The 27592-nt window shown below is 45.7% G+C and overlaps 1 protein-coding gene across 2 annotated transcripts in view; it reads left to right on the top strand.

The window, feature by feature from the left end:
• The window catches only part of SHPK (sedoheptulokinase), a 353593-nt gene that overhangs the window by 297818 nt on the left and 28183 nt on the right, over positions 1 to 27592 (top strand). For both annotated transcript variants that reach the window (XM_069615195.1, XM_069615196.1), the window contains exon 6: positions 5701 to 5901. In XM_069615195.1, the coding sequence (XP_069471296.1) occupies positions 5701 to 5901 (201 nt within the window). The remainder of the gene's footprint in view (positions 1 to 5700; positions 5902 to 27592) is intronic.

Here is a 27592-nt window from a genome sequence, read left to right as displayed (position 1 = left end):
GGGCAGGAGTTGTATGATTGTCAAGGGTGCGTGGGACAGGGGGTATGACAGGTAATAAGGATCAAGTGCACCCAGTCTAGCCAGTACATTGGGTTAAGTCCTAGGAGGTACCACTGTCATGGGTCGTAACCGAACGTTCTGTAGTGCTGTGGCAGCACAAGGCCCAAAGGCAAGTGCAGATGACTGGCGAAGGAAGCTTGGGACCTGTGAGGCTCTTAAGGTGCACCAGGCAGCTAGTCGGCAAGCTGAGCAGAGTGGAGGCGAAAAAGCAAGAAAGCAGGAAGAGGTTGTTAGCAGGGGAGCGGGAGAGAGAAGGAGGAGGCAAAGAGGAAGGTCTTGAGGAGTTTCCAGAACTTTAGGTGATCCGGTTCAAGAAGGAAAGGGGCAGGGAGGCTGTTCCAGAAGGAGGCACCTGCGGAGGATAAAGGTCTCCCCCAAATCTCTGCTTGGAAAAGCGGCTCACTCACAGAGCGTTGGAGGAAGATGAGCGGAGGGCTCAGGAAGGAGAGTATTTAGGAAGAGAGCATTGCAGATAGAGAGGGCCCAGGCCCCAGAAAGCCTTGTGGACAATGCAAAGAGTCTTGAACTGGATTCTTGCAGCCACAGGGAGACAGTGGAGGGATGCCAGCGCCAGAAAGATGTGGTCCCTGAGCTTGAGGCCAAGGATAAGTCTTGTGGTTCTGTTCTGGATGAGTTTAAGAGGACAGAGAGTAGAAGCAGGGAGGTTGAGAAAGAGGCTGTTGCAATAGTCCAGCCTAGAGAGGACCAGGGCTCTGGAGACAGTGAGCCTCTGGGGGAAAGTAGGACAAGGTAGGATACCTCTGAGAAGATGCAGTTGGAGTGGGACTTTTTAGAGATGTACGAGATGTGGGAAGAGAAGGAGAGAGTAGAGTCGAAGATGACCCCCACGGTTTTTGCCTCATTGGTGGGTGGAGGCGCAGGGACCAGGGAGGCCGGCCAGAGGAAAAGAGGGAAAGTGGGAGCAGGGGTCCCGGTGAGGACAATCTCTGTCTTACTGCATTGAGGCAGAGGTCGTTTGCAGCACACAACGACAGTCAGGAATGAGCAAGGAGGAGGAAGAGGCTGAGGGTAGCCTGAAACAGAGCTGTGTGTCATCCGCATAACATTGAAAGTTGGAGGTGAAAGTGGCTATCCTGCAGGTCAGGGTGGCCATGTAGTAAGTGAAGAACCAAGGGGATAGGTTAAATCCCTGCGCGACACCACAAGTAGAGAAAGTGATAAAGGAGAGAAAGGGCCCCAGTTGCACCTGGGATGGGCAGTCAGAGTGAATGGAGGCTAGCCACGACAGGGTCTGATCAGTGATGCACAGGGTATCAAGGAGATGTGCGATCAGAGTGTTGTGGTTTACCGTGTCGAAAGCAGAGGAGAGATAAAGTAGAATGAGGACAGAGGGAGAGTTAGAATCAAGGTTGGAGGACAGGTTTTCACAGGTGTTCAGAAGAGCAGTTTCCATACCTCTGGATGCTCTAAAGCCAGGCTGGTGGTCGTGGAAACAGCCGACCAATTCGGTGTGGAGGTTGAGCTGAGATATTGCCAACTTCTCTAGGAGTTTGCCCAGAAAGGGAGTGATGGGAGATCGGGGGATAGTTTGCCGGAATGGAGGGGTCAGCAGAAGGTGTTTTGATCACAGGGTGCACAAGGGAGTGTTTGAGAGCAGCGGGGAAAACTCCAGTGGCGAAGGAGAGGTTGCAGAGGTCGGCCAAGGATGGAGCGAGAGAGTCCATGTTATCCTTAGGGATAGGGGTCCACCTGTTTGGAGGAGGCCTTCATAGACCGGACTTGTCTGGTGACCTCCTTAGGTGTGTCAGGGGAGAGAGAAGAGAGACGAAGGGGAGGGGTAGTGGAGGCCGATGGAGGGGACCTCCTTTTAAGAATGTTCATGGTGGACCAGCCAACTCGTATCAATGAATCCTGGACACTCTATATGATATGTCATTTATAACGCGCCTGTACACAAGTGTTTTTATAAGCTGTATTATAAGCCTGAAAAAGTATAAATGGGAGGAAAACTTCAATGCGACAACCTGAGTAATCAATAATATATGTAATGCTTATGGTGAGTCAATAGATCAATTAGCTCACTGACACATGCTTAAGTCCAAAAACGAAAAGAAATTGTATTTGTTGTATCCATATTAGTAAATGAATCAAGGTGTTACTTCACACTTTTGATGATTAGCATTTGTTTTCCTTGTAATCTTGTAATGTTTCTGTATGGTAATTTATAATTTCTTCACTCAAAGGATGATCAACATTGATTTTCACAGCAATACTTATATTACATGTGTTTCTCTCAACACGTGTTTCCCCATTGTTAGTGCAAATGGTTGATCAGGAGAGAAAAGGTTGTCCAGTTATTTTCTTTCCAATTTTGATCTTGTTTGTACAGTTATTCAACTTTGAATTTAAAGAGATACCAAATAAGAAATCTCTTTTGTAGGTCGAAATACATAAGTTCTTGAGTTTCCTTTGCAATTAATACTCCTTACAAGTCGTTAATATGAACTTTAGGCGCAAATGTGAAAAATCGCCATAAGCGTGGTAGTCCTGGTGTCCTTGTGGGGGCTGTTACATGCTACTAACCTCCTCCTCCTTGTCCCTCTTTTGTGGCCAGTTCTCATGGTAGCCCTCAGTGGAGGGGGCCCCAGACAATTGTCTTTAGATTTCCTTTCTGACAGCCACGTCAGAATTGTATTACTTTAAGGTTTTAGACTATGCTTACCCCATACATTGATGCTAGTAGCCTTGGCACCGTGGGGAGGGGGTCGTGGGTGGGATTTCAGACTTTTGAGGCCCTTCAGCCCTCCCCATGCCGTGCAGTCTCAAAGGTTTAATTATGTCTGTGCCTATGTGTTTCCAGTCCTGCTGAAAGGTTCTAGCAAGTTCAACAGGCACACCTCGTTGCCCACCTCAGTCAAGTGGATGCCATTATTCCCAAGGTTCCTTAGGAGATTGTGGTCTGATAAAACCAAATCCCCTACTCTTTGCACAGGTGTGCATGCTAATGCCCCTAAAAGACTGCAGCCAGAGTGTGTGTTGCACTGCACTAAGTTAGACTGGGAATTACTTCGGGCCAGATCAGTTCAGTTTCCTGCAGCATGTCCATGGGCGGCGCCAGGCTTGGGCCTGGGAGGGCTAAATCCCTCCCTCTTTCAGGCAACAGTAATCACTCTGCAGTGAGGCCCAGCCAGGGCTCAGTAAATAGACCACTCTCCAAAGTGAGAAAACATTCGTTAACGTGACAGCGACATCAGCAAACGTGCAAAGAACAAAAGCCTGCCCAGGATTTATCAGATGACCCCCTGTGTGGACGTTTAGGGCTTAACTAACTGCTGGGCACAATGTTTAGATGCAGAGGGGGTAGACAGGGTAGCACCTGAGCTGGTCCAAATAGAAACAGGTAAGAAAGAAAAAGTGTTTTTGATTGTGTGCATGCGTGCGTGCGCGGATTGCATGCATGCCTGCATGTCAGGGAGTGTGTAGTGCATGTGTGTTTGTATGTGAGAGGGTGTCTGTAAGCGCATGCATATGAATGAATGAATGCAGTGTGAATGAGAATACAGTGAGTGTGAATGTTCAGGGTGCTCATGTGAATGACTTAAGCTGTATCGGTTCCTGAATTTGTATGAATGTGTGTGTGTGTGTATATATATCTCTGTGTGTATCTGTATGTGTGTGTGTGTCTGTATCTGTGAGTGTATCTGTGATGCTGGTGCACGGGTAGGGGGCATTTGAGCATGAACTTTTTTTGCCAGGAGCATGGCATGTTTTACTTGCATTTTTGGGCGAAGCCAACTTGAGTGTTATTATGTGAATGAGGGGTTGGAGTAAGTGGAGGGTACTGCAATAGGGCTGGCTGAGTCCTACTGTGGCATGGAATTGTGGACTCGCATTAAGGACAAAGCCAACCTGATGAGTTTTCTTACATGTGGGAGGGCATGTTTCCTTACTGTGGCATGGCATTGTTTTACTGGTGTTAAGGTCAAAAGCAGCATAATAAGTGTTCTTACAAAGATTCGCGCGGGGGGGGAGGGGGGGGCCTTTGTGCAGTCCGCAGGGCAATATCTTCTTACTGTGGCATGACATTTCTTTTACTGGCGATAGGGCGGGAACTACAAAATGAGTGTTCTTATATGGGGGGATTTGTGTAATGATTATTGTTTTATAGCGCTTTCGATAAAGCACTGTACAAAGAACATATTTATATAAAATGATCACCCAACCGAAGTTGGAACTCATATATCTACTTTAGAAGGAGGAAAAGCTGAGCTGGACATGCCCGGATTTGAACCTGTGCCCTGCAGATCAAAGTCAGACTTCAGCAGCAAACGTTCAACCAGCTGAGCTATCTTTACAGCTAGCCAGCAAGGACATGGTGTCTTACTGTGGCATGGCTTTATTTTACTGGCATTAGGCAAAGCCAGCAAGAGTATATATGAGGGGATACGGCATATATTGGCAGAGCCAGCATGAACATGTGTGTTACCGTATCATTACTGGTATAATGGGCAACGCAAAAATGAGTATTTTCTTAAGTGGGAATAGTGGTACATATAGGAGCACCAAATCGGTATGAAAATGTGTTTTTCAGTTGCAGAGTACTGGCATACAGTGGACAAAGGCATCATGAAATTGTGTTTAAAAATACTCCTGTGTATTGTTGGTGTCTAGGCTTCCAATAGACTGTTCATGTCTACAAAACCGTTTCTAAACTTTGTGACTTTTTACCCAATGTATCGCACAGAGCAAGTGTACTGTAAAATGCACCATTTTAACCCCTTATTTATTGTTCTCTTTCGGGGGAAACCCCTACAAACCCACCTTGAGTGGTTTGCTCTCCCTCACTATGTTCGGTAGCTCCGGCGGAGTCAGCCAGCAGCAGAAGAAGCCCAGTTCCCTCTTCGACTCTTCTTAGGGTGAGCCCTACTACATTAGCTTGAGGAATCACTTGTTACACAATCCTGGCTATGCCCCTTGTGAGTTGTATTCAATGGGCCAAAGGAAGGCCTAACATCTATTCAGCCTCCTGGGCTCGAGGTGGGGATCAACAGCGCAATAGGTTCAATGACCCCACTCACTAACCGTTTTCAAAACTGCCATCCAGTCCCCCAACCCCCAAAATGTTGTCTATCTCCGCCACCGAGCATGCTGCTGAACTCAACCAATGTCACCTTCTCACCTTCATTGTAATCAGCATGTGACAGCGCAGGCCCCAGCTCAATCCTATCCTTACTGCACGCATCCACATTTTGGAACCCATGTCTGGTGTCCGCATCCAAGACACTTCAGTCCATTATACACCCGCCCTCAGCTCCACTTTCCAAGGCTGGCCCATTGAGCAGCTTGTACTTCACACAAATAGCCTTGAAATCATACTTTAGAACAATCTCATAGGGCCATCGGGTAGAAACATATTCTGTGCCATCCATTCAAACACCCTAACAGTGGCTGCAATATGTACTCTAGTGACTCACAGCATGACCCAAATGGTGCTCTTTGATCGCTCCTAATTCCAAGGCTGAAACATGTCAGCCCTTGGCAATGTGAATGTAGGCATTTGTCTATGCATTGTTGCCATTCCTGATTGTGCTAGAGCAGTGTGTGTATTACAGTGTAAACAACTGCCCACCTGTTGCTTGTGTTATCTTAAATAACACTATTATTTATTTCACACCCTAGTGCTCAATGTCAGCACCTCCGCACAGCTGACCTACTCCTTGCATTCAGGATTCAAGCCTGCCGATAGACCGGACCCTGGGGCTGCTGTTGCCTATTTTCCATACTTCCACAACCACTACTTAGCCGTGGCAGCATCGCTCAATGGCGGCAACGTGCTGGCTGAGTTTGTGCGGATGCTGATCCAGTGGACTGCAGATCTGGGTAAATACAGCTCTTCACTGAAGAGCAAATATTGAAAATAGCATATGAAATTAGCAAAATCTGCTTGATGTCTCTTTCAACAGCAAGTTCATGCCTATGACAATTCTATGCAAGTAATTATCACACAATAGTTTTAGTCCCATTACCTTAGCAATACGTCATCCTGAAACTATCAGGAGAGAAAGCAATTACTGGACTGTTTACCCAGAATATTTTTTTTTCCCAAATGGAGATGGATGCAAATGATAATATTCATGTGTGTGCTCCATTACTCAGAAATATTTGGTTCAATCAGTATGAAATTAATGGTTTCTTTTCACATTAGAGGGCCTGTCGGTGGCTAGCAGAAAGCATTTGATTAATTACTTGGATTTGTACTTTCCGTAGTAGTTGTAAATATTTGATGGAGTGAAAGCGAAAAATAACCTTGTTTATCAATGTTTAGTTGAAAGTGCAATGACACGCATGAGTCCTGTTCGCTATTTTGGGTTGTCTTCAAGGCTGCATGTTGTATCTGTAAGTTATATTTAGGGGACCACAGGTAATACGCAGAGTTCTTTTCCCCCAATCAAAAGTGCCACACAAATAGATCTTTTGGTTCAATCTAGCCCTGTCTGGGTTTCATCTAGAAGCAGGTAAACCCCTCACACGGTAGCAATGGTAAGCCAGGAACCAGGCCGGTGCATACAAGGAATATATTTGTATTTATTATTATGGAAAAGTTAATATTGACACTACGTCACACGAAATGCCACATTCTCCGTGGCACAAATGCTTTTCTTTCCCATCAATTCACGTTTTAGTCAACTAGAAAAAAAAGTATTATAATCGCACAAATCACAGACTCTTTAGTCAAACTCGTATACAATATTCCTTCTTTGGACTCTTTTACACCCAGGTTACACAGAACTAGGGATCCATGAGCTATGTCAGATACCAGGGTGAATCATAAAATACTCTTTAATATGCTCAATTGGACTGCACCATAGACACGACGGAACAAGTTAACTGCCTGCTTTTCATTGCATAAAATTCACTTTTAATCACATTTAGTACCTTGAAACCTGACCGCATCATGAGCTTGGCACAATAATTTATAGGAATTTCAATTTAAATAAAATGCAAAACTTTACAGTATTCTTTAACTGAATCACATGTAAAACTAATTTTAATTGGTGCTGCACCCTTAGCAATGCTGACAGTCTTATGATGCAACAAACATTTCAGAACAAAAACTTTTTATTTTTTTAACCTTTCTCATCACCCCTCTGCCATACACAATCTCCCATCTCTCAGGGGCCACTATCTCATTTTCTGTAGAAGGTGTGCTTTTCAAATTAGGGACTTTACTCTGTTTAACTTTGGGAAGACGCTGGGCCTCATTCCGAGTTGGCCGGTACACAGTAAAAGTGCCAGTAATAATGGTTAGCAGCACTTTTACCAGACCGGCCAACTACAACTTTGCCGGTAGGGGTTAAGGATTTACCTTCATCTTTCACTAAACCCATTATAGCTTGGCAGTCTTATCGCTGTGGCAAATACTGCCAATGTTGATGTTTCGGTGGGAGAAATGATGGTGGGTTTGAATACAGAACAATTGGAATTTCAAAATCCTAATTTCATCTGCAAATGTATGCAAGTGTCACACAATATGGAGTGGTTCACAGTATCCTCCAAACATCTGTTGAGGTTAGCCATATATTGGGCCATCTAGCTTAAAGGCATAATCGAATTGTACATCGAACATTACAAAAATTGCAACTTGGTGAAGTGTCCAATTTTAATTTGTCTTTGACTGGTATGTTTTTATAAAAATTGTACATTATGATGGGATTGTTCTTCATGTTCTTCATAGAAAAAGTACCAGATTCATCTCCTCCCATGTGGCCAGGGGATGGCAGCCGCTGCCTGATTCTGATCCCAGGAGTGGTATTATGAGGAGGATCTCATAGGAGGAGATGGCTGTCAGTGAGATCTGGTGTCCCCATCAGTATGCTCCTCTTCCATGTGATGAAGATCCTTTAATCCCCGATTTCTTGATGGCATATTGTCAATATACCAATTCTTTTAATAATAAAACTCAAAGAAGATTACATGTGATTTAAACGAATAGAAAATAACTAATAACATTTATATCTGAACATTTATAACGAAAATAAATACCAATTATTTTTTTAATTTGGGCCCCCCCAAGCGCCCTGTATCGCTTCATTTATAATCCCACCTCAACCCCTTACCCTACACCATATATATATTCTAGAAAATTCTGTATTTTTTTCGTTATAAATGTTTAGATATTAATGTTATTAGTTGTTTTCTATTTGTTTAAATCACTGCATACCCTCAAAGACATCTTCTTGCCAGACACTGTAAGCAGGATAACATTCACACTTCATGGGCACAGAATATTCACATAACATCTTCTATGTCTGACCATCTTGACTTGAATAAAAATCTAAAGCATTATAGCTTTACAGCGTCTCAATCTCCAATGGATTCCAAGTGCCATAAAACCTATAGTACTGGGACGAGGAAGAGGAGAAAGGAGTTAAAGTGGAGCAGAAAGCACACCAAACTGAGTGTGCAGATTAGTTGTGATAACAGTCAGCTGTGCGGGACATTTAAAAAATGGGTGCTTTTGAAAATGAAGAGCGGAGCAGGAGGAGAGGAGAGATGCAGAGCATTTGCAGCGGGAAGCAAAACCGGAGGCAGACACACGCGATCACTGCTATCCTAAAGGATGCAGGCACTTCCTACCGAAGTGGGGAGAGACCAGGAATAGATTAGCAGGTGCAGAAGAACATGTAACATGCTTTCGATTGGATGTTCCTCTCTCATATTCCACATTGTTAGATATCTTCCCTTCCAGCGTTAGCTGCTTCTGACATTTTATTTCGACGGAGGGCTCTGTGCATCGATGCGGTCGACTCAATGTCACTCACGGGCCTCTGTCTCGAGGTCAACACCATTACGGGTATATATCACATCCACAGCATCCATTAGCTTTAGTTCTGTTTTTTTGCCTCCTTCCCACATGATTACCGGCATTAGTGTGTCCAAGACAGTATCAAACAATGAAGGAGCGTAAGGTGTAATGCACAGAAATTCTACTGCAGGGTAGGATGGGAGGGCCGATGAGGAATACCTCAGAGGAACATCCAATCGAAAGAACGTTACCAGAGGTAAGTAACTTGTTCTTCAAATGAATTTGTCCTCCCACGTATTCCTCATCTTTAGATAGACTCCCAAAGCAGTGTAAGGTTTGGAGGAGGGACTTAGAATTTTCAAATCATGAATTTTATTCTCAAGTTTTGTCATGGACAGAATGCAACACTGCCTTTCCAAATCCTACTTCCTGTCCTGAAGACAAATGCAGGCAGTAGTATTTTGTGAATGTACGAATGGTATACCAGGTGGCTGCCGCACCAATGTCATTTATCGGCACCCCTCTTTGCAAGGCAGAAGACGTAGTGTGAAGGCATCATGAAGCAAGACGCAGACAACATATTCAAAGTTCAAACAAAAACGGTTTATTAACTTAAATGTCAGTATGTTTGAAGGCCTAACTTGTCCTGTGCTAAGCTGGGATTTCCCTTCCTAGAGAAACTAAGGAAAATCTGAGTCAGTAAGTTCAGATCAAAAGTCTGTCTGTGTCCAAAACCTATACTTGCCCTCACAACTACAGCTAAACAATGTGCAGGTATGTCGGCAACAAAAGAAACAGGGTTTTGATTTACTTTCCAGCTCCCCTTCCCCAAGTTCAAGACAGTTCCACAAAGTGTTGGGGTTCCCTTCCCCAAGAAGACAACACAGTTCCAAAAAGGGATCTCAGGGTTCTCTCCCCAAGACAACAACAGGCTGGCAATGAAAGGCCCAGGTCTCAGGTTTCCCTTCCCCAAGACGCCAGCGGGTTCAGTTTGCCAATTTATACTCCGTTCAATCTCTCAATATTTAAAACTAATTCCAGAACAACTTTACACTCCTTCTGGTTTCTTGACAGTTCATACAGATTGCTTTCTTCTGCTTCACTTCAGAAATCTTTTTCATACACTTGGATTTGCTCTATGTATCTTTCTTTGGCTTTCACAGATGGGGTATCCCTGGTCTAGGCGCAGTTGCCAGACCACACAGTCCACCCATTACAGGTCACGCAACCGGTAACCCTAGGCTTTCTTGCCCACAAAGGTTCTTCTGTAATGGCACCTGTGTTCTCGTTCACCTTCACTTGGCTTTCTCCTTGCCAGCCTTTTAGCTTTGCCACAATGTGTTTTTCCACTCTGCCAGTCTCTTGACTTTGCCACAATATGAAAGATGAATGAAAGATGACATGCAAAATATATAGTAAAGCCAAAGCAGCGGGTTATGCAACGATATGCTCTTTCATACAGTTTACTTCATGGTGCTTTATTTCCTTCACCACATTGCTTTCACACTTTTCAGCAATATTCCCTGCTTTGAATATATTGTACGTATACTTCACACAAACTTGTCATCTGATTATTGGTTTGTCAAAAGCTTTCATTTAGTTTGGTATTCAATAGTTTAGAACTTTTATTCTTTTGCTCACAGTTCATCTTTCCATATAATTCATCATAACCTGTTGCTTTGGGTTTACTATATGTTGCATGTCATCTTTCATTCATTCAGCATTCACTTTTGCTGTCTAACAGCCCCCAGCTGCGCCCAGATTTAAGTGTTCCCTCCTGTGCGCTCACTTGTCCCTGGCATCTCCTCCGGGTGGATGCTTTCTCTCCTTCTGCTCTGCAGACACTTTTTCTTTGGATTGCGAGCCCCGCTCGCACTTCACTTCACTCTCTGTAGGTAGCCAGCAGCTCCGCTCGCTTCCTGCGGATGCTGAAGTTAGCTTGCAGCTACCAAATTTCTTCCGTGCTCACAGCTCTTGCTACGGGCACTTGACCAGTGAGGCATCCTCCACTGGGACCTTCTCACGGCTGGCCCTGACCGCTGCTCCACAGCTCCTTCGGGATACTTGCTGGCGTCCTGGCTTCTAAGCAGGACCCTGTGCTGCTGCCTCCTTCTGCACAGGATTCTCCCCTCAGGCCCACAACGCTCAACCTGTCTTCTCTCCTGCTGGTCTCCCTGTTGTCCTTGTCGGCTCCACCTTTTATACACTTGCAACCATTTGACAGGTTGCAGGTGTGAGTCCTCAGGCTCAATTGCCTGACGCTTACAACATTCTACAGGCCTCTTCCTCATCTCAGTACTAGGGTGGTGAAATGACATGTTAGTGTGCACTACTCCTAGTCGCCTCTTCCTCGTACCAGTACTACAATGGTATGAATGAGGGGAAATGGTTTGCAATAGTCTATAAAGGCATGGGGAGGGAGAGGTTGGTTCCCACAAGCAAAAGGGGGCTACCATGTCTCGCCTGTGGATATCCTCTCCACAATCCCTAAGAACACTCCACCCAGGTGATCCTCACTCGCATCTCCACCCCCAGGGTCCGGATCCAAAAGCAATGGCCTTTCCCAGGCCACCTGAGAAGAGGATCCAAGGGGAGTAGGTGTGTGGATACCCTCAAGTTTCTCACAGTACCCATGCCCCTTGTGGAGTGAACCTTCAGGCCTTCTGGGGGATTCTTTCCTGCAAGCCTATAGCATTCTGTAATTATCTTTCTGGATAACGTTTGCTGTATGAATGCCAGACCCAATTTGTGCCCGATGTACCCGACAAGAGTTGGTAATTTTGTCTTAATTTGGCCATGCGTGATATCTAAAAATAAAGTGCCCTTTTTTGGAACTAGCCTGTGTTTCCTTTCCTCCTCCTTGCCAGGATGTGGAGGTGGATAGAATGATGGCAAAATTATCTTTTGGGAGATGTGAAAATCCAATACAATCTTGGGAAGAAATGTAGGCTTAACCCTTAGAACCACTTTATCCTTACAAAAAGTTGTAAACTGTGGTTTACTGGATAACGCATGTAACTCGCTCACCGTGCGGGCTGAGGTTAAAGTGACTAATAAGATGGCTTTAAAAGTCAGAAGTCTCAATGGACATGAGTGAAGCGGCTCAAACGGAACACACATACAAAGTTTTAGCACAAGATTCACATTCCAAACTGGAACCTGAAACAGGGTAGGAGGGAGCACATTTGGGAGCCCCTTTCGAAATTGTATAATCAGTGGCATTTTGAAACATGAAACTTCTTCCGACGTGCGCTTAAAGATCAAAAGCACCACCAAATACCCTTTTATGGTTCCAATCTGGAGCCCTAGATTTAGCAGATGTAATAAGAAAGAAAACACCATAGGTGTATCACATTGAAAAGGATCCACATTCTTTTCCCTGCTCCAGCTGCAGAATTTGTTCCAATGGCAGCGATACAAGGATTCCGTTGCTGGCCTTCTGGCGAAAGCAAGATCTCTATTGCATCATCCTGGAGATCCCAATCCTTATATCTCAACCTCTCAGAAACCATGCGTGAAGGTTGAGTGTCTTGACCTCTGGATGGAGAACCCGACCCCCGTCTCGCAAGAGAAGGTCCTCTCTTTGTGGAAGGTGCATCGGAGGGCAGATGGACATGCCCAGAAGGTCCAGGTACCACGTCCTCATGGCCCAATCCGGAGCAGTTAGGATCATGGATTTTCCCAACATTCTCAACCTAATGATTACTGAGGAATGATGGGGACTGGAGGAAACGTGTACAGGAGTGGAAACTCCCAGTCCACTATGGACGTGTCCCCTAGAGCTTCTCTTGGGGGAAATTCCCTGGAGCAGAACAGTTCGCACTTCCAGTTGACACTGGTCGGAAACGGATCCACCTAAGGGGTTCCCCAAAGGGGGCGAAGATCTCTTGAAGGACTTCCTGAGCTAGTTCCCACTCGTGGGAGACTGATCTGCCTGCTCAGAGCATCCGCCGCTGTGTTCTCCTCTCCAGCCAGGTGAACTGCCGCTAGGGATATTCCTTCTTGAATTACCCAGAACAAGAGCTGCATTGCCTCTCTGCACAGTGGAAGTGACCCTACATCTCCTCTTTTGTTGAGTTAGTACATGTCCACTGTGTTGAACGTCGTTATCAGGACATTCTTTCCCTGTACAGAGGGCAGAAAGACCTTCAGCTGTAGTGTGATCACCCTCAGCTCTAAAAGGTTCATGTGTAGTTTGGATTCCGACAGAGACCAACAACCACTGATTGTCGGATCGTTGGCGTGGGCTCCCCAGCCCGTGAGTAAGGTGTCCGTAACTAGTGTTCTCTCCGGACATGTTGCCAAAAAGTTCTCCCTTCAGAATGTTGCCCTTGCAGGCCCACCACAGGAGATCCTGTGCGACCTTGCTTGAAAACCTGAAACAGATCTGACATCTTGCCCGAGAACTGAGACTCAGTTCTGACGGTCCATTGGAGGGATCTCATTCTCAGGCGAGCCTTTGGTACCAGGAAAATGCAGGATGCCATAAGGCTGAGCAACCTCAGAAAATAGAAGGCTGGAAGACGCTGGGCACTCTGGAATTTGGTGACCATCTGCAAAATGTGTTGATCCCTCACCTCGGGTGGGGAGGCTTTTCCCAAGGACGCATCCAGGACTGCTCCGATGAACGCCTTTGAGATTGTATGATGTGGGACTTCTTTAAATTGAGGGAGAAGCCCAGTCTGTGGAGCGAGTGGCAGGTTTTGATTAGATGTTCCAGGACCTGTTCTGTTGAATGGGCCCTGATCAGCCAATCTTCCAGGTAGGGGTAGGCATGAATTCCCCCCGTTCCCGAGACTCGCTGCCACCACCGCCATCAATTTGGTGAAAACCCCTCGGGCGGAGGTCAGCCCGAATGGCAGAACTCAAAACTGATAATGAGAACCGTCCATAGCAAACCTCAGGTACTTTCTGTGCTTCTGCGGATAGGCACATAAAAATAAGCATCCAATCCTGAAGCTGTATGGGCTAAAGGATCTGAGAAAGGGTGGCCATCTTGAACTTGTCCTTCCTGAGGATCTTGTTCAAGCATCTCAAGTCAAAGATGGGTCTCAATCCTCTGTCCTTATTAGGAAATAGGGAGAGTACCAACCTTTTTTGTTCTCTGCCACAGATGCTGATTCTATAGCACCTTTCTCTAGCAGGCTCAAATTTTCTGCAAAAGGAACAGATCCGGAACTTTGAACGAGTGGCACCCGGTGGATAATCATAAGGCCTTCTTAAAAAGGGGAGGCAGTAACCCTGGGCTACTGTTTCCAAAGCCCAAGCATCTGAAGTAATGCCCCTCCATTCTTGCAGATGCTGAGAGAGCCTGCCTACCACCAGGGTTATGTGGGTTAAGGCCTCAGAGAGGTTTTTAGGTGGCTGAAGCAGCAGCTGAGGGTAAAGTAGCCATTGCTTGCGTGGACTTGGCACCTCTTCCCCATCCACCACGAGGGAATTTTCTTTGGCCCCTTTGACCGGCCAGTCTTCTCGCTCTACCAAAAAAGGAGTTGTAACGAAAAGGACCTACCCCTCCAAGTGCGTCCACTGGGGTGTGACGGTTGTGGCTGTATGATGGCGGCGCCAAGTGATTTGACTGCTGCCTTCGAGGTCTACAGCTTCTCCAGGCTCTCATCAACCTTGCTGCCAAACAGCTGAGTGCCATCAAAGGGCATGTTGCACGTCCAGTGCAAATCCTGGCTTCCTCAACCATGCAAACCTGCGTATCACTGAGCTTGCTGCCATGGTTCTGCTGATACTGTCTGTAGAGTCCAGACCTGACTGTAGAGACTCACACATTGGTTCCTTTCCATCCATCACAATGTTCAGGAAGCCGTATCTCTCTTCCCCTTCAGGAATGTGTTCGGCCGCCATGGAGATACAGTACCACAAGGTGAACAAAAACTTTGCAAGTTGCATTGGCTAATTTTAGCGCCATGCTTCCTGCTGAAAACACCTTTTTCGCTATTGCGTCAAAACGCTTATCATCCCTATCTGGCGGTATGGTGAGGTAGGCCGCCTCTGGTAGTTCAGGTGAAAGTAGCCACCTGAACTACCAGGCTTTCCGGTGTTGGGTGTCTGGACAAGTAATCCGGATCACTGCTTGACGTTCCATATTTTTTTAGTGAGGTTCTTGTTGACATCCGGACTTGTATCCTGTGCCTCCCAATATGCTTTAAACCTCTTCTGCAGGGCAATGTGAAAAGATAATACAGGATCCTTCTGTGGTCTCTTATCCAAGATATCGGTAAGGTCATCCTGTTCAAATAGAGGTGCAGGCCTGCCCCATCCCAAGAAGTCGATTACCATAGACATTAACTGTCTATAGGAAGCATGTTCTGATGGGGCTGGTTTGCCTAATTCTAGCTCTGGTGATGTATCCATGCCAATCAATGCCAGCAAAATAGAGATTCTCCCTATTGGGTACTCTGCACCATACTTCTTCCCTGCACTCTGGCCTTCCTCCATGTCCCCTCTGCCAAATCCACTGAAGCTTGGAATCTGAGTCATCCTCGACTCCTCCCTTTCCTTCATCCCTCATATTCAGGACATTGTCAAGAAGTCCCACTTTCAGGTCTTCCTTCTCAAAGGGACGCTACCGTTCCTCACTTTCTCCCAGAGACTCAATGTTACCCGTGCTCTGGTTCTCTCCAGGCTAGACTACTGCAACAGCCTCCTCCTTAATCTTCCAGCTACCCCAGAATAGGGCAGCAAAACTTATCCTTGGACTCAAGCCCAGGGACCGCATCTCTCCTGCCCTACAAAGCCTTCACTGGCTCCTGGTCTCAGCAAAGATTAAATTCAATTCCATCTGTATCACCCACAAGGCTATCTGGGGGCCGGGTACTACTCTATCTTCAACGCTTCCTGACCAGATACTCCCCTTCTAGACTCCTCTGTTCCTCTGGCAACAACTCTGTGCGTGTTAAGCACTTTGCTAAACAGAGAGCTGGTGGGCAATCACTTTCCTCGGCTGGCTCCCTCCATGGAACAGCCTCCCTCTCCCTCTGTGTCTTGAGCATGACCTCCTTAAGTTCTGGAAAAGCCTCAAGACCTTTCTCTTTACCTCTTCCTTCCCCTCCTCTCTTCTCTGCTAATCTTACAGCAGTATGACTGATGTGCAGGGCCCTTGTGTGTCCTCAGGGCCTTGACCCCCCACATCTCTCAACCCAGCCGCTGTCCTTCTACTGCACTTTCTTGGGCTCACCCTACCCACGGCTGGTTGCACTTACGTTCTTCTCCTCTTAGCACTTCCTGAGCACTTCTCCTTGAGCATCAGCACCTATCCCTACCCCCAAACCCCTCTGCACTTGCGCGTTCTGAACACTCACAAGGCATAGTAGGTTTGCTCCCACTCCCTTTACTCTCATTATTTGTTTGTACTATTAATTCATATATTTATCTTTCATTGTCTACCTTCCCCTGTCCCCACCCTGTTTGCCCTGGGGGCGCTTTGAAACAGTTTTGTTAATTGATTAAGAGCCTAACAAGTGACCAGTAAATAAATAAATACATCTATGCCACTTGCTGACTGTAATTTTTCATGAAGGTACTATATTCTGGATTCCTCCAAAATGAGGGCCTCAGGAACATTAGGTGTTCCAACCTCTAATACAAAGGGTGGAGTTTCCTGGTTTGATGTCTCATGTTCCTCATATATGAAGGACACAGACTTAAAGAAATCCTTCCTAGGTAAAGGCTTAAAAGTCTTCTCTATTTCCTTTTATGGAATGGAAGGTTTTCACCACTAATGGTGTCGATGACTTCGGCGTCGATGATTTAGTCGCTAAAGCGTCAATGACTTCGATACTTTTGGCATTGTGGCTTCAGCGTCGTCCGCGTCGATGGAGTCCTCGAAGGACTCAACCACCAACTCGATGGAGTCTTCGATGGATGAGGACTAGTCCTATCGTTGAGTTGAGACCTCAATGGTCCTTGAGGGGTCAATGGCTTTTCCCCTGGGCTCGAGGGCATGTGGTATTTTGCCTTAGACTTCTCCTTGTAGGCTTTTGACAGCATGACAGGAACATGACCTTTTTTCTTCTTCTTCGAGGGGGGTCAGGCCGCCTTCTCGAAGATTTCAAGCATTTTCTGCCTTAATACCGCCAATTCAGCTGGAGATGCCGACTTATTCCGAGGATGTGGATGGAAGATCTATGATGCATTTTCTTCATCTTGCTCGATGAAGATGAGCGGTGTGAACTGGTTCTAGAACAAGAGCTTTTTTTGGACCTCTTCCTCCATGGAGAGTCACACCTCGGCTCACCCAACAAGTGCCTCTTCAACGGTGTCATCAAAGAGGATTTCGTAGGGGGCCTACCCGCTGCTAACTTCCCCTTACACACCTTCAATGCATTACCTGTTATGGACTGGCAAGCCCCACAGTCTGCTGTCCTGTGCTTTGCCCATTTTGTTGATGTTGCAGTTTCTGAAGAAACTGAAAGCGCGCTATAATCTTCAAAGCGTAAGCTACGGCGGAAAATCGGAACTGAAGATAATGGGCGCTGCACCTGTTATGCATATACCTGTGATGACCAAACAGAGACCCTCGCGGGACATCGAATCGACTGCATCGATGCACAGCGCCCTCTGTCTAAAAGAAATTCTACAGCAGCTAACGCTGGAAGGGAAGATGTCTAAAGATGAGGAATGTGTGGGAGGATGCAATCCATTCGAAAGGGGACTGCTGAAGAGCCAGCATCAAAGAGAAGGCTGTCGAGAGAGCAGTCAAGCTGCGGAGCAACCATCCTACCGGCAAGTGAGAGAGAAACCGTCGGGAAGACCTGCCACACGAACATCACGGCAGCAGTACACCAAGGGTTGGGAATGCCAGGAAACACTGGTAAGTCTGCCCTGGAGTATTGGGAGGTCCGGGGCACACCACCAGGCATACAAGCAATTACCAAGCTGTTTTGAATACTCACCAAGTAACACTGAAAGACTAAGTTAACACAAGTCTCCATATTAGGGACGCCAATATGATGAAAGTTGGAGTAAATATTGTCAAAAGCAAATGAACATTACTAATGAAGTAATTGAAAGGCAAGATCTGTACAACTCTTCCTATATGAAATGTCAATATGGGGAAGATTGAACCAAACATTGCCACAACCCAAAGAACATTACTAATGAAATTAACAGGCAAAACTTGACAAGCCTCCATTTAAGGGATGCCAATGTGGGGGAGGTTGGAACAAGTAATAACCGAAGCCAATGGAGTAGAAAACAGTGAAGAAGTAAGAAGTTTGTTATACTCAAAAGAGAAAGATAATTGAAAGGTTGTAAGAAGACCTGGTGAAGGTGTTGCATCAGGCAGTAAGCTATTGGGTGAAGGATACCTGGCAGGAGAGTGCTCCAGGGGTCTGCCGCGCCCAGAGAGGTGGATACCTGGCAGGGTAGTACACCAGGTAATCCAGCCAAAGTATGTGAAAGAAGAAAAGACATTGTAAAACAAATTCCTGGCAGAGGAGTATACCAGGAAATCCTTATTGATAAGTTGCTGAGTGGAAGAGACACTCCTTTTCGATATCATTAAAAACATCACAAATTGCTTTGAAAAGATATTCTTCGTAATTCTTGAAGTGTTGTATAAGAGAGACATTTCCACTACCTTTGGGGAACCATTGTTTGGGAAGGATAATGTTTTCATCATCCCTAAGGAAGTGCTAAAACATCATTATTTAAGTTGTCAAAAGATACTTTACCATCCTTAAAGCATCATTTGTTTGGAAGAGACATTTTCATATTCGAGGAAGTGTTATGTGAAAGAGACATTTCTACCGCTCTTCAGTAACTATTGTGTAAACTGAATATTTCCAATATTCTACCTGAAACAGTTCAGGGGAAGTGAATCCTCCCCAGGATACAAGGATTGTTCTTTTGGATTTATATACCTTGTTTTTTTGCACTTATTTCTCAGAGTTTAAAGCAGAGACATTTACCTTGTACATTCTGTTGTTCATTTTTACTGTGACGGTCAGATTTGGACACTAGAACAGTTTGCTTAAGTTCAACGCCGAGACACAGACTGTTCCCTAGTTTTGATTTTATAGGCAGGGACACATTTGGATAGGGATAGGATGGCCTTATCCAGACCCTTTTATTTTAATAAAATGTCTAATGTTGAAAACTTTGTGTCTGTCTCTCATTTCTGACCCCTCACAACTGCCTAGCACATTTTATTGTTGATTTTTGTATTTAGAAGATATAAAGTAGGAAATAAATTTGGAAAATTGAAAAAACTGAAGTACATTCCCATGGCCTGCCAGGGGGAGGAAGCTGAAGTGACAGTGATGGTCTCCGGTATGTTGCTCTCCTGGTGCGGGTCCTGCTTACTGGTCGTCATCTACCCGGGAGGCTGCATGACTCTTTCAGTGCAAGAGGAGGAGAAGGCATTGAATCGGGCCCTGATTAGCTCTGGAAATATCTGCGCTAATGATCGCCTGATAGAGCTGCTGCATCAGCCGACGATCGAGAGGCTTCCTATAGGGAGCAGTAATGGCTCTGCAATAACCCAATAAGTTAACATACCAATTTCAGCACTGCAAGCAGCTCATCTCTATGATTGATGCCCCCTCCCCACCCACAGACACTGTTATTCAGCCTGGATGTCTACAATGCGTGTACGTTTTCTCGCCGTTTACATCTGGTTCTCGACTTGCATTGACTGCGATTTCTTCTCTCTCTCACAAGTAGGGCTCTCTCCTGACTCCGATTGATTTCACACCCTGCCCCACCTACCATTTTGCAACCTCGGTGCTGTTACACCCAGCATGAAATCTCCCTGCAGTTTCTAACCTGTGTCTAGTGAGTCGGCTCCCAAGAAAAGAGGACTGACTTGTTATTCTCCATTTTATGTGCTTCCTGCATAACTACTTCCTGGTGAATTTAGGAATATAATCTCCTTTAGGACATCCTTTCACCCGTGCATCCAGAGCAAATGGTAGAGAAGGATGATGGCAGGAGTAAATATCTTTCAGTGTTTTCTGTTAGCCCGTTTGCCACTAAGAGCCGCAAGCATAAAACGCACACAACACAAAATCCAAACCATATACAAATCACAGCTCATTTATTCTCCTGAACTGCCCTTCTGCACCGGCACACACCCATAATATCCACAACAGCTTAACCAGACACACCACTGCCATGCTCTTTCTCTGTGAGATGTGGCTGAAACCCCACCACTCATATAATTCTCGACATGCTACCCTCACACTTCCTTATCCACTATAGCCACTGTAGCCAATGCCCACACAAAACAGTCTAACATGGCCTGCATGCAGGCCCTGTAAAGGGGTGGGGGATGGAGCTGGACCCGCCCCACCCCAGCACCCCGACCAGTGCCCGAATGCAGGCAGACCTACCTGCTGCTTACCTGGAGGATGACCGTTTGCCAGGACAGATCCTGCTGCAATGAAGGAGGGCGTCTGAGAGACCAGAGGAGGTGAGAGTGAAAGGAGTGCAGAGGCTATTATAAGGAGGGAGTCTGTGGAGTGTTTGTGTGTGAGTGGAGAGTGTGAGAAGTAGGAGTAACACAGTGGTAGTAGTAGTAGGGGGAGAAGCGAGAAAGCAGAATAGGCAGTAGAGTGGTAGCTGGTAATAGAGGGCGATAGCAAGTGTTAGGGAGTAGAAACATCAGTAGACTGACAGGAAGGAAAGGTAGTAAAGGGATTGTGCTAATAACAGAGTAGGAATAGTAGTAGAGATAGAGCAGTAGGTGCGACTACCAGTGGGAGAACAGGAGTGGTGGTAGGTACAGAGAGAATAACAGAAGAATAACAAGAGGCAAGGAAGTAGAGTGGGGGAAAGAAGAGAAGAGGAGATAACAGAGATAGACTTACAGGGGTAGTTGGAGGTAAATTTGATATTAAAAGCAGGAATAAAAAGAGATAAAAAGGTGGCAGTAGAAAGGTGAAGTGAGAGATCGAAGGCACAGTAGAACGGCGGGAGGAGATCATCTTAAAGCTAATGTAGTAAAGGATCAGGAAAGTGAGAGTGAATTTGGGCGATAGAAGGCACCATCCCTAACGACTCCCTTAGAGCACTAAGTCGGCCAGTTCAGGGATAGACTAGAAGCCCTCTAGGAGTCAGTTAGCCATCGCTTTAGGGAAGCCACTAATAGAAACCAGATAGAATATCAAGACAGGTCGGGTCACCGTTGGCGAGAATATGACCAATGCCTGGGTTAGGGAGGCAGGAAAATGACTGGAGAAGTGGAGATAGAGAGGGACAGCGCTAGCACCAATTCCCCTTAAGACCTTGAAGAATCTTCATACCAAAAGTCCTCCTAACTGACACCTTTGGAACTACTGAGAGTCAGTGCGGTTATTTGTGGCGTGCCACCCCATCACAACAAGCAGTGGCATTGTCATCATATACAAAGACTTGCAGTCAACCCCAATCACCCACCACAATAATCCTTTGAAGCACTCTCTCTCAGCTGCCCCCTCCATCATACTCACACTCCACTTTCATCCACTTCAATATAAAGAGCCGCAGCTTACCCTGCACCAACATCTAACTTGGTGATTTCAACACAGCAAATTCCCACCCTGTCAACAACAACACACATGATAACACCCTCAACCTTCCGATGCCCTGCAAAAAATCAGTTTCTGTGCAAAATAGAATCCCTTTCATACCTAATCTTCCACACAGCATCCAAACACCCACCACACATACCCACCTTCCCTTCACACAAGTCAGGCAAATCAAATGCATCCCAAACACAGCTTTTGCACTGCTCTTTCCATTCCACCCTCCCCTTACACCACCCCTCACACTCCTAATAAATGTTGGGACCACCATCATGCAAGCACTCAAACAAATAGCCCATCTCAGAAGACAAATGACACATAACCACCACCACAAACCATGGTTCAATTACTGCTTCCTCGCCATCAAACAAGAATCCAGACACCTACAAAGAGCCTGGCAAAGTAACCATGCCCCTCCTCCAGGAAACCCCTCAAAAACTACTGATCCAAATACAAGATGGCCATGCACAGTGCCAAAGCTACCCACTACCTCCAAAACCATCAATCATCTCCCAATCACACACATAAGTGTTTCAACATCATCAACACTCTCACAACCACATCCACTCCTATCATGCCCCCATTCTTAGATGCTCAATATCAGACAATCCCACTCCTCCACAGACCCCCCACCTTCCAGCCAAACCCTCAGATATGGGACACATTATAACCCATTGGCAAAGACACTATTATCAACTTCACAGCTACATATGCCCAGTTTAAGCAGCATCACCACGTTGGCTCCATACTGGGTTGACGTTATCAACTGCTGTCTCACATGGCACCCACCCCACTACACTCAAAACAGGACTAATCACACTTTTTTTTAAAAGCTGTGCACTGTCACCACTCTCCCTGAACACTATGATCCCATCACATTCCTCTCAATACTTCGCCAGAATAACAGAATACTTTGTAAGAAGTCCAATCACAAAAAAAACAACCTGCTCCACCCACTCCATCAAGTTTACTGCTCGGGTACAGTACCTAGACTGTAACCGTTCACAACCGGGACAAGCTCTAAAATATCAGTGTTAAAGGACAGACGGACATTCTTGTCGTCCTCATTCTCTCTTCAGCTTTCAACACCATTGCCACACCATCCTCCTAAAGGTCCTACCCCACAGGATGACTCAAGCACTATCCTCAGCTCGTTTACCTCCTTCTTTCTCTCTTTACGGGACACACTTAGTCTCCATTCCCATCCTCTTGGGAGGATAGCTCAGGGGCAACACGCTCGTCTTGAAAGCAAGACAACACGGCACAACACAGGTTCGATCCCCGGGTCCGTGCTTAGAAACCTCTGGGCATTAAGCGTGTTATAAATAACCAATTATATTATATAAATATATATCAATTATCAAAATATCAAATATGGACAACCACAAGACAAATTAAAATATGCTTAAAGACCTGCTCCCTATCCTCCCACTTCAGAACTCCACACCCTCAAAAACTCTCTCCACCATCGTCACCTGGATGGCTACCCACTTCCTCAAACAAACCCATCCAAAACATGACACCTCCTCATCTGCCCCCCACAGGCATAAACCCAACCTCATACTCTGGATCAATTAACACACCACAGAAAACCAACACATATCCCTCTTAACATCAGTAAAATCAATAGATTTCACGACTGACCCCCCCCCACCCATCGTACACAGACCACATGGCTGCCAACACTAAAGCATGCAACCTACAGCTACACCTCCTATGCAAAATAAGAGTTGAGGCACTCATCCTCTCCGTGAGGGCTGTGGTAATGCAATCCTTACTTGACTGTCCAACAAAACTCTTCCCCCTTTGGAAGCTATACAGAACGCAGCAGCAAGAGTCATTCTACACTTACCTAAATTCTTACACATCAAACCAGCTCTCCTCCAGCTCCACTGGCTCCCCACTCCATAGAGACTTGCTTTCGACTGACACTGCATTGTATTGTATACAAAGCTATCCACCTCAAAACCCCAACCTACTTCCACAACAAACTTAAGCTCATCATCCACACAAACACCAGGCAAGACCGCCAACATTTCCTACACATTCCACACTGCAAGCTAACCTGCACACAAGAACAGACCTTCGCTCAATGAGCACCCAAAACCTGGAATGCCAACCCACGCAAAATCGGTGCCACTCCTTCCATCACCACCTTTAGCAAAAGCCTTAAAACCTACAACTGTCTCCCTCCATACCGAGCCAGACCGCCTCCCCTGCTATCCTTTATCTATTCTGATCTTGTGTTCTGGCAAAAATTCGAATTCTCTTTTCACCTCCTCAGTTTGAACTTTGTAAAGTTCTGTGACATGCTTTTGGTAGCGCCAACATTGTATAATCATTAATAAATGAATGTATCAATAGAGCTATATCAGCTGAAATTGTATAGAAAATATATCAAGAAAAGCTTTTCTCCATAGGAGAATAAATATATAAGTAGGAAAATTCCTGATTCATTTACAGTTATTTAGCAGTACATTACAGTTGTTTTTCTTGGTCTAGTTTGAATTAGGTCAAGTACACTCACCTTATTCACTGAAAATATCAAACACTGCATGTCTGTTTTCTTGAGAAAAATCTTTTTCAAAAGTTCTCTTTCAGCTCGACCTCTCACATGCCTTTGTTATGTGAGTCATAGCCCTTCTAATTATGTGAGATAAAATGAACCGCAGTAGTCATTACTATAATATTTTGGAATTCTAAGGGAGCTGCCGGCAGACCAGAATAACAAATTAATGCACACTTTGGAAAGTATAGCCTGGATATTTATTATTTCAGAGATCATGGAACTAATAATAGAGGTAGAATTGAGGGCAACATAGTGTGACAAATGCACACTGTGCAACCATCAGCTGCTGGGAACAAGAGAGGATTTGGGGAACGGGATGCCCAGATGCTACTTGAGGAGTTACTAAGAGGATTGCCCAGAGCTTCTTCATGTTCCTCAAAGTGTCATGCATTCCAGGGACAGGAGTGGACAGTGTCCAATTCGTAGACTATTTGCAGAGAGTTGTTCACTCAGGGCGTCCCCTGAGACCTCCCAAGACCCAGTCAGTGGGTAGGGAAAACCGACTTCCAGAGACCAGAGGCAGGGTACACCAAACAATGTACTGAGGGGAACGAAAACACATCATGATACTTCCCTCATGCCAACATAGTACCAGCTAGCACCACCAAATCACAGCACAGTGAACAGCTTCCCTTTCCCAATTTATCATCAGGGCTTGCATATTCAGAACACTGAGATGGTTCTAAAACCCTACTCAAAACACCAATTTGGAATTACAAGGGAAAGGGATGCAGAAATTCGAAATTCTCCAGGCTACCTCTTTACCTACAAAATAAAGGCCTCAAACAACAGAAGAGGAATACAGGCAGGCTGCACACTAAACATAAAGGGTATCAGGTAATATTATCCCCACCAAAAATATTGCCGTACATATGGTCGTCGGGAACGGCCATAGGCGATATTTTTGGTGGGGATAATTTATGGGGTAAATGGATGGTGGGGTTGCGGGGCTGTCCTCCTTCCCTTTTAAAATATATGGGGGTTGCGGGGGTTTCCCCCGCAGGTTCCATGGGGTAATATCGGCGCAACAATATGGCAACATTTTTGTATGGCGATATTTTTGCAGCAATATTATCACATGGAACCACATAAAGCACACATAGCACAAATTCAAAATGGCCACTAACCTTTTTAAAGCACGCCACACCTCTAAGTTCTGAACCACAAAGTCTAACTCACAAACAGATCAGTGCAGAGAAGCACTTGGCCAACCCAGCCAATCAGTGAGAAGACACCTGTTCCAGGCAGTGTAACAGAAGCTTGGTTTCCTCCGTCTGGGAGAAAGGAAACAAAAGTGTGTTGTAGACCTGTGAGATCTGAGCCTGTGGGAAACCCAGGAGAGTTGTGAAGACTTTGAGGGATCAGAGGCCTGGAGAGACAGCAGAAGCTCTGATCGACCATCCCAGGTTCAACTTGGGTCCTTCCTATCATCTATCTCCTTCTCCACCTGATGTTTTCCTCAGGGGTCTAATCTATCACCCTGGCTTTTCAACCAATACCTGGCAACTCTCGCCCACTGCATTGCCATTTTCTGCTCAAATTTCCAGTGCTGCGTTGACGACACTCAACTCATTTCCAGGCTGCCCTCAGCCACCTCTTCTCCCTCTCTGATCACTGATTGCCTAACTGCAATTCATGATTGGTGTGCCACCAATGATCTTTGTCTGAATGCCAGCAAGACGGAGATCCTCCTCATGGGCACACCTTCACCATCCTTTCCCCTCACTCTCTGGCCAGCCTCCCTTGTCCCTCCTCCTACCCCCCCTTGGGGTCATCTTTGACTCCACATTTTCCTTCTACGCCCACATCTCTGATGTCTCTAAAAAGTCAAACTTCCTACTGCACCTCCTCAGAGGTACTCTGCCTTTCCTCTCCTTCCCCCAGAAGCTCACTGTCTCCCAAGCTCTGCTTCTGTCTAGGTTGGACAATTGTAACAGCCTCTTTCTAAATCTACCTTCCTCTACTCTCCGCCCTCTGCAACTAATCCAGAAAAGGACTGGGAGACTTGTCCTTGTCCTCAAGCCCTGGGATCGCATCTCTCCAGCTCTGAAATCTCTCATTTGGCTCCCAGTGGATGCAAGGATTACATTCAAAACCCTCTGCATTGTCCACAAGGCTTTCTGGGGCCTGGGTCCAAAATACCTTTAGCTATCCCTACGCAAATACCTCCCCTCTCAAGCTCTTCGCTCCTCTACTTCTAACTCCCTCAGGGTCAGTCGTTTTTCAAAGAAAAGAGCTGGGGGTAGATCTCTGTCTTCGGCCCGGGCCTCCCTCTGAAACAACCTCCCTGCCACTCTAAAATTTGAGGAGAAACATTTCAGTTTCCGGAAGGACCTCAAGACCTTCCTCTTTGCCGCCCCTCTCCCCTGCTGATCTGTTCTCTCTTGGCACCGTGCACCTGGCCACCCTCTGTCCTCCGGGCCCAGGTACCTGCTCACACTGCCACTCTCCCGCACTGCCTCCGGGCCACCCCTTGCACTGGGGTCTGTATCTATACCCATACAGAACCCCCTTTTTTCTTCCTGCACTTATCAGAACTACCCTGTCTGCTGCCTTATACCCAGCACTTGCCACTTGTTGGCTGCACTTCCTCTGTTTGTTGCCTTTATTATTTATTTATTTATTTGCTTATTATTTATTATTTATTTGCTTATTATTTATGTTTCTCCTTTTCTCCGCACTTTCCACTTCTCCCCCCTTCCATGCACTTTTCCCCTCCCCCATGCACTTGCACGTTCTCAATGTCACTGGGCCACGTAAGATTGTTGTTTTGTTCTCCTGTTTCCCCTCCCATGCCTTGTCGCACTCTGAAACACATGTGTACGTGCTCGATAGAAATAAAATATCAACATCAATAAGCTGGGGCACCATAATCTATATTGTGAGAAGGGTGCTCTTTGCATGGATACTTGGGACTTGGAGAGAGAAAGCTTTTTGGGAGAACCAGAGGTTGTCGAGACAATCAGACCCTGGGAGGGAAATAGAGGGCAAGAGCCAGAGCGCCGGAGTTGGATCTGAAACCTTGTTGGGGGCTATATCCCAGACACTATCGGCGACAAGGTACATAGGAAGATAGGCTCTCAAGAGTCTGCTGGGGGCTATATCCCAGAAACAGGCTGAGACGAGTTACCAGGGAGGAAAGCGAGAGACAGAGGCCAATGCCTGTTGAGGACTGTATCTCAAACACTGGAAAGTGCCAAAAACCAAAAAGAAGTAGCAAGAACCTGAAAAGTGTAGAACACTGTAGCCCAGAAGGATGACCACAGGCTTGTGAGCTAATAATGCAGCAGGACAGATACTCTAGGCAACAGTTAAGAAATCCTTGTTAGTAGGAAAATGGCAAAAATAATACCCTAAGCAAAAGGGTAGTAAATACTTGTTGGTAAGAGTGTTATGGTCATATTCTAGCTGAAAGAATCTCTTTCAATCATGAATGTATAGATCACTCTTACCCTATACAAAAACCTAAACTCACCCTAAAGAAATGTGGTTATTATCCCTGTGAGAGATGATGTGCTGCCTGTCTAAAAAGTGGATAGAAAAGAAGAAAATAATCCTCACCGTAGTGTGTGCTACTCAAACACAAATTCTAAGTGTAAATTATAACGACACAATTTCATAAAATCCAAAATATTTAAAAAATGTCTGTGATTCAAAAATAAAGGGAAAAAGGAGGCC

Source organism: Ambystoma mexicanum, chromosome 9 (assembly GCF_040938575.1).
Source record: "Ambystoma mexicanum isolate Mex_15411 chromosome 9, UKY_AmexF1_1, whole genome shotgun sequence".
In the NCBI taxonomy this organism is placed as follows: Eukaryota; Metazoa; Chordata; class Amphibia; order Caudata; family Ambystomatidae; genus Ambystoma; species Ambystoma mexicanum.
This window is presented reverse-complemented; position numbering and strand designations above follow the sequence as displayed.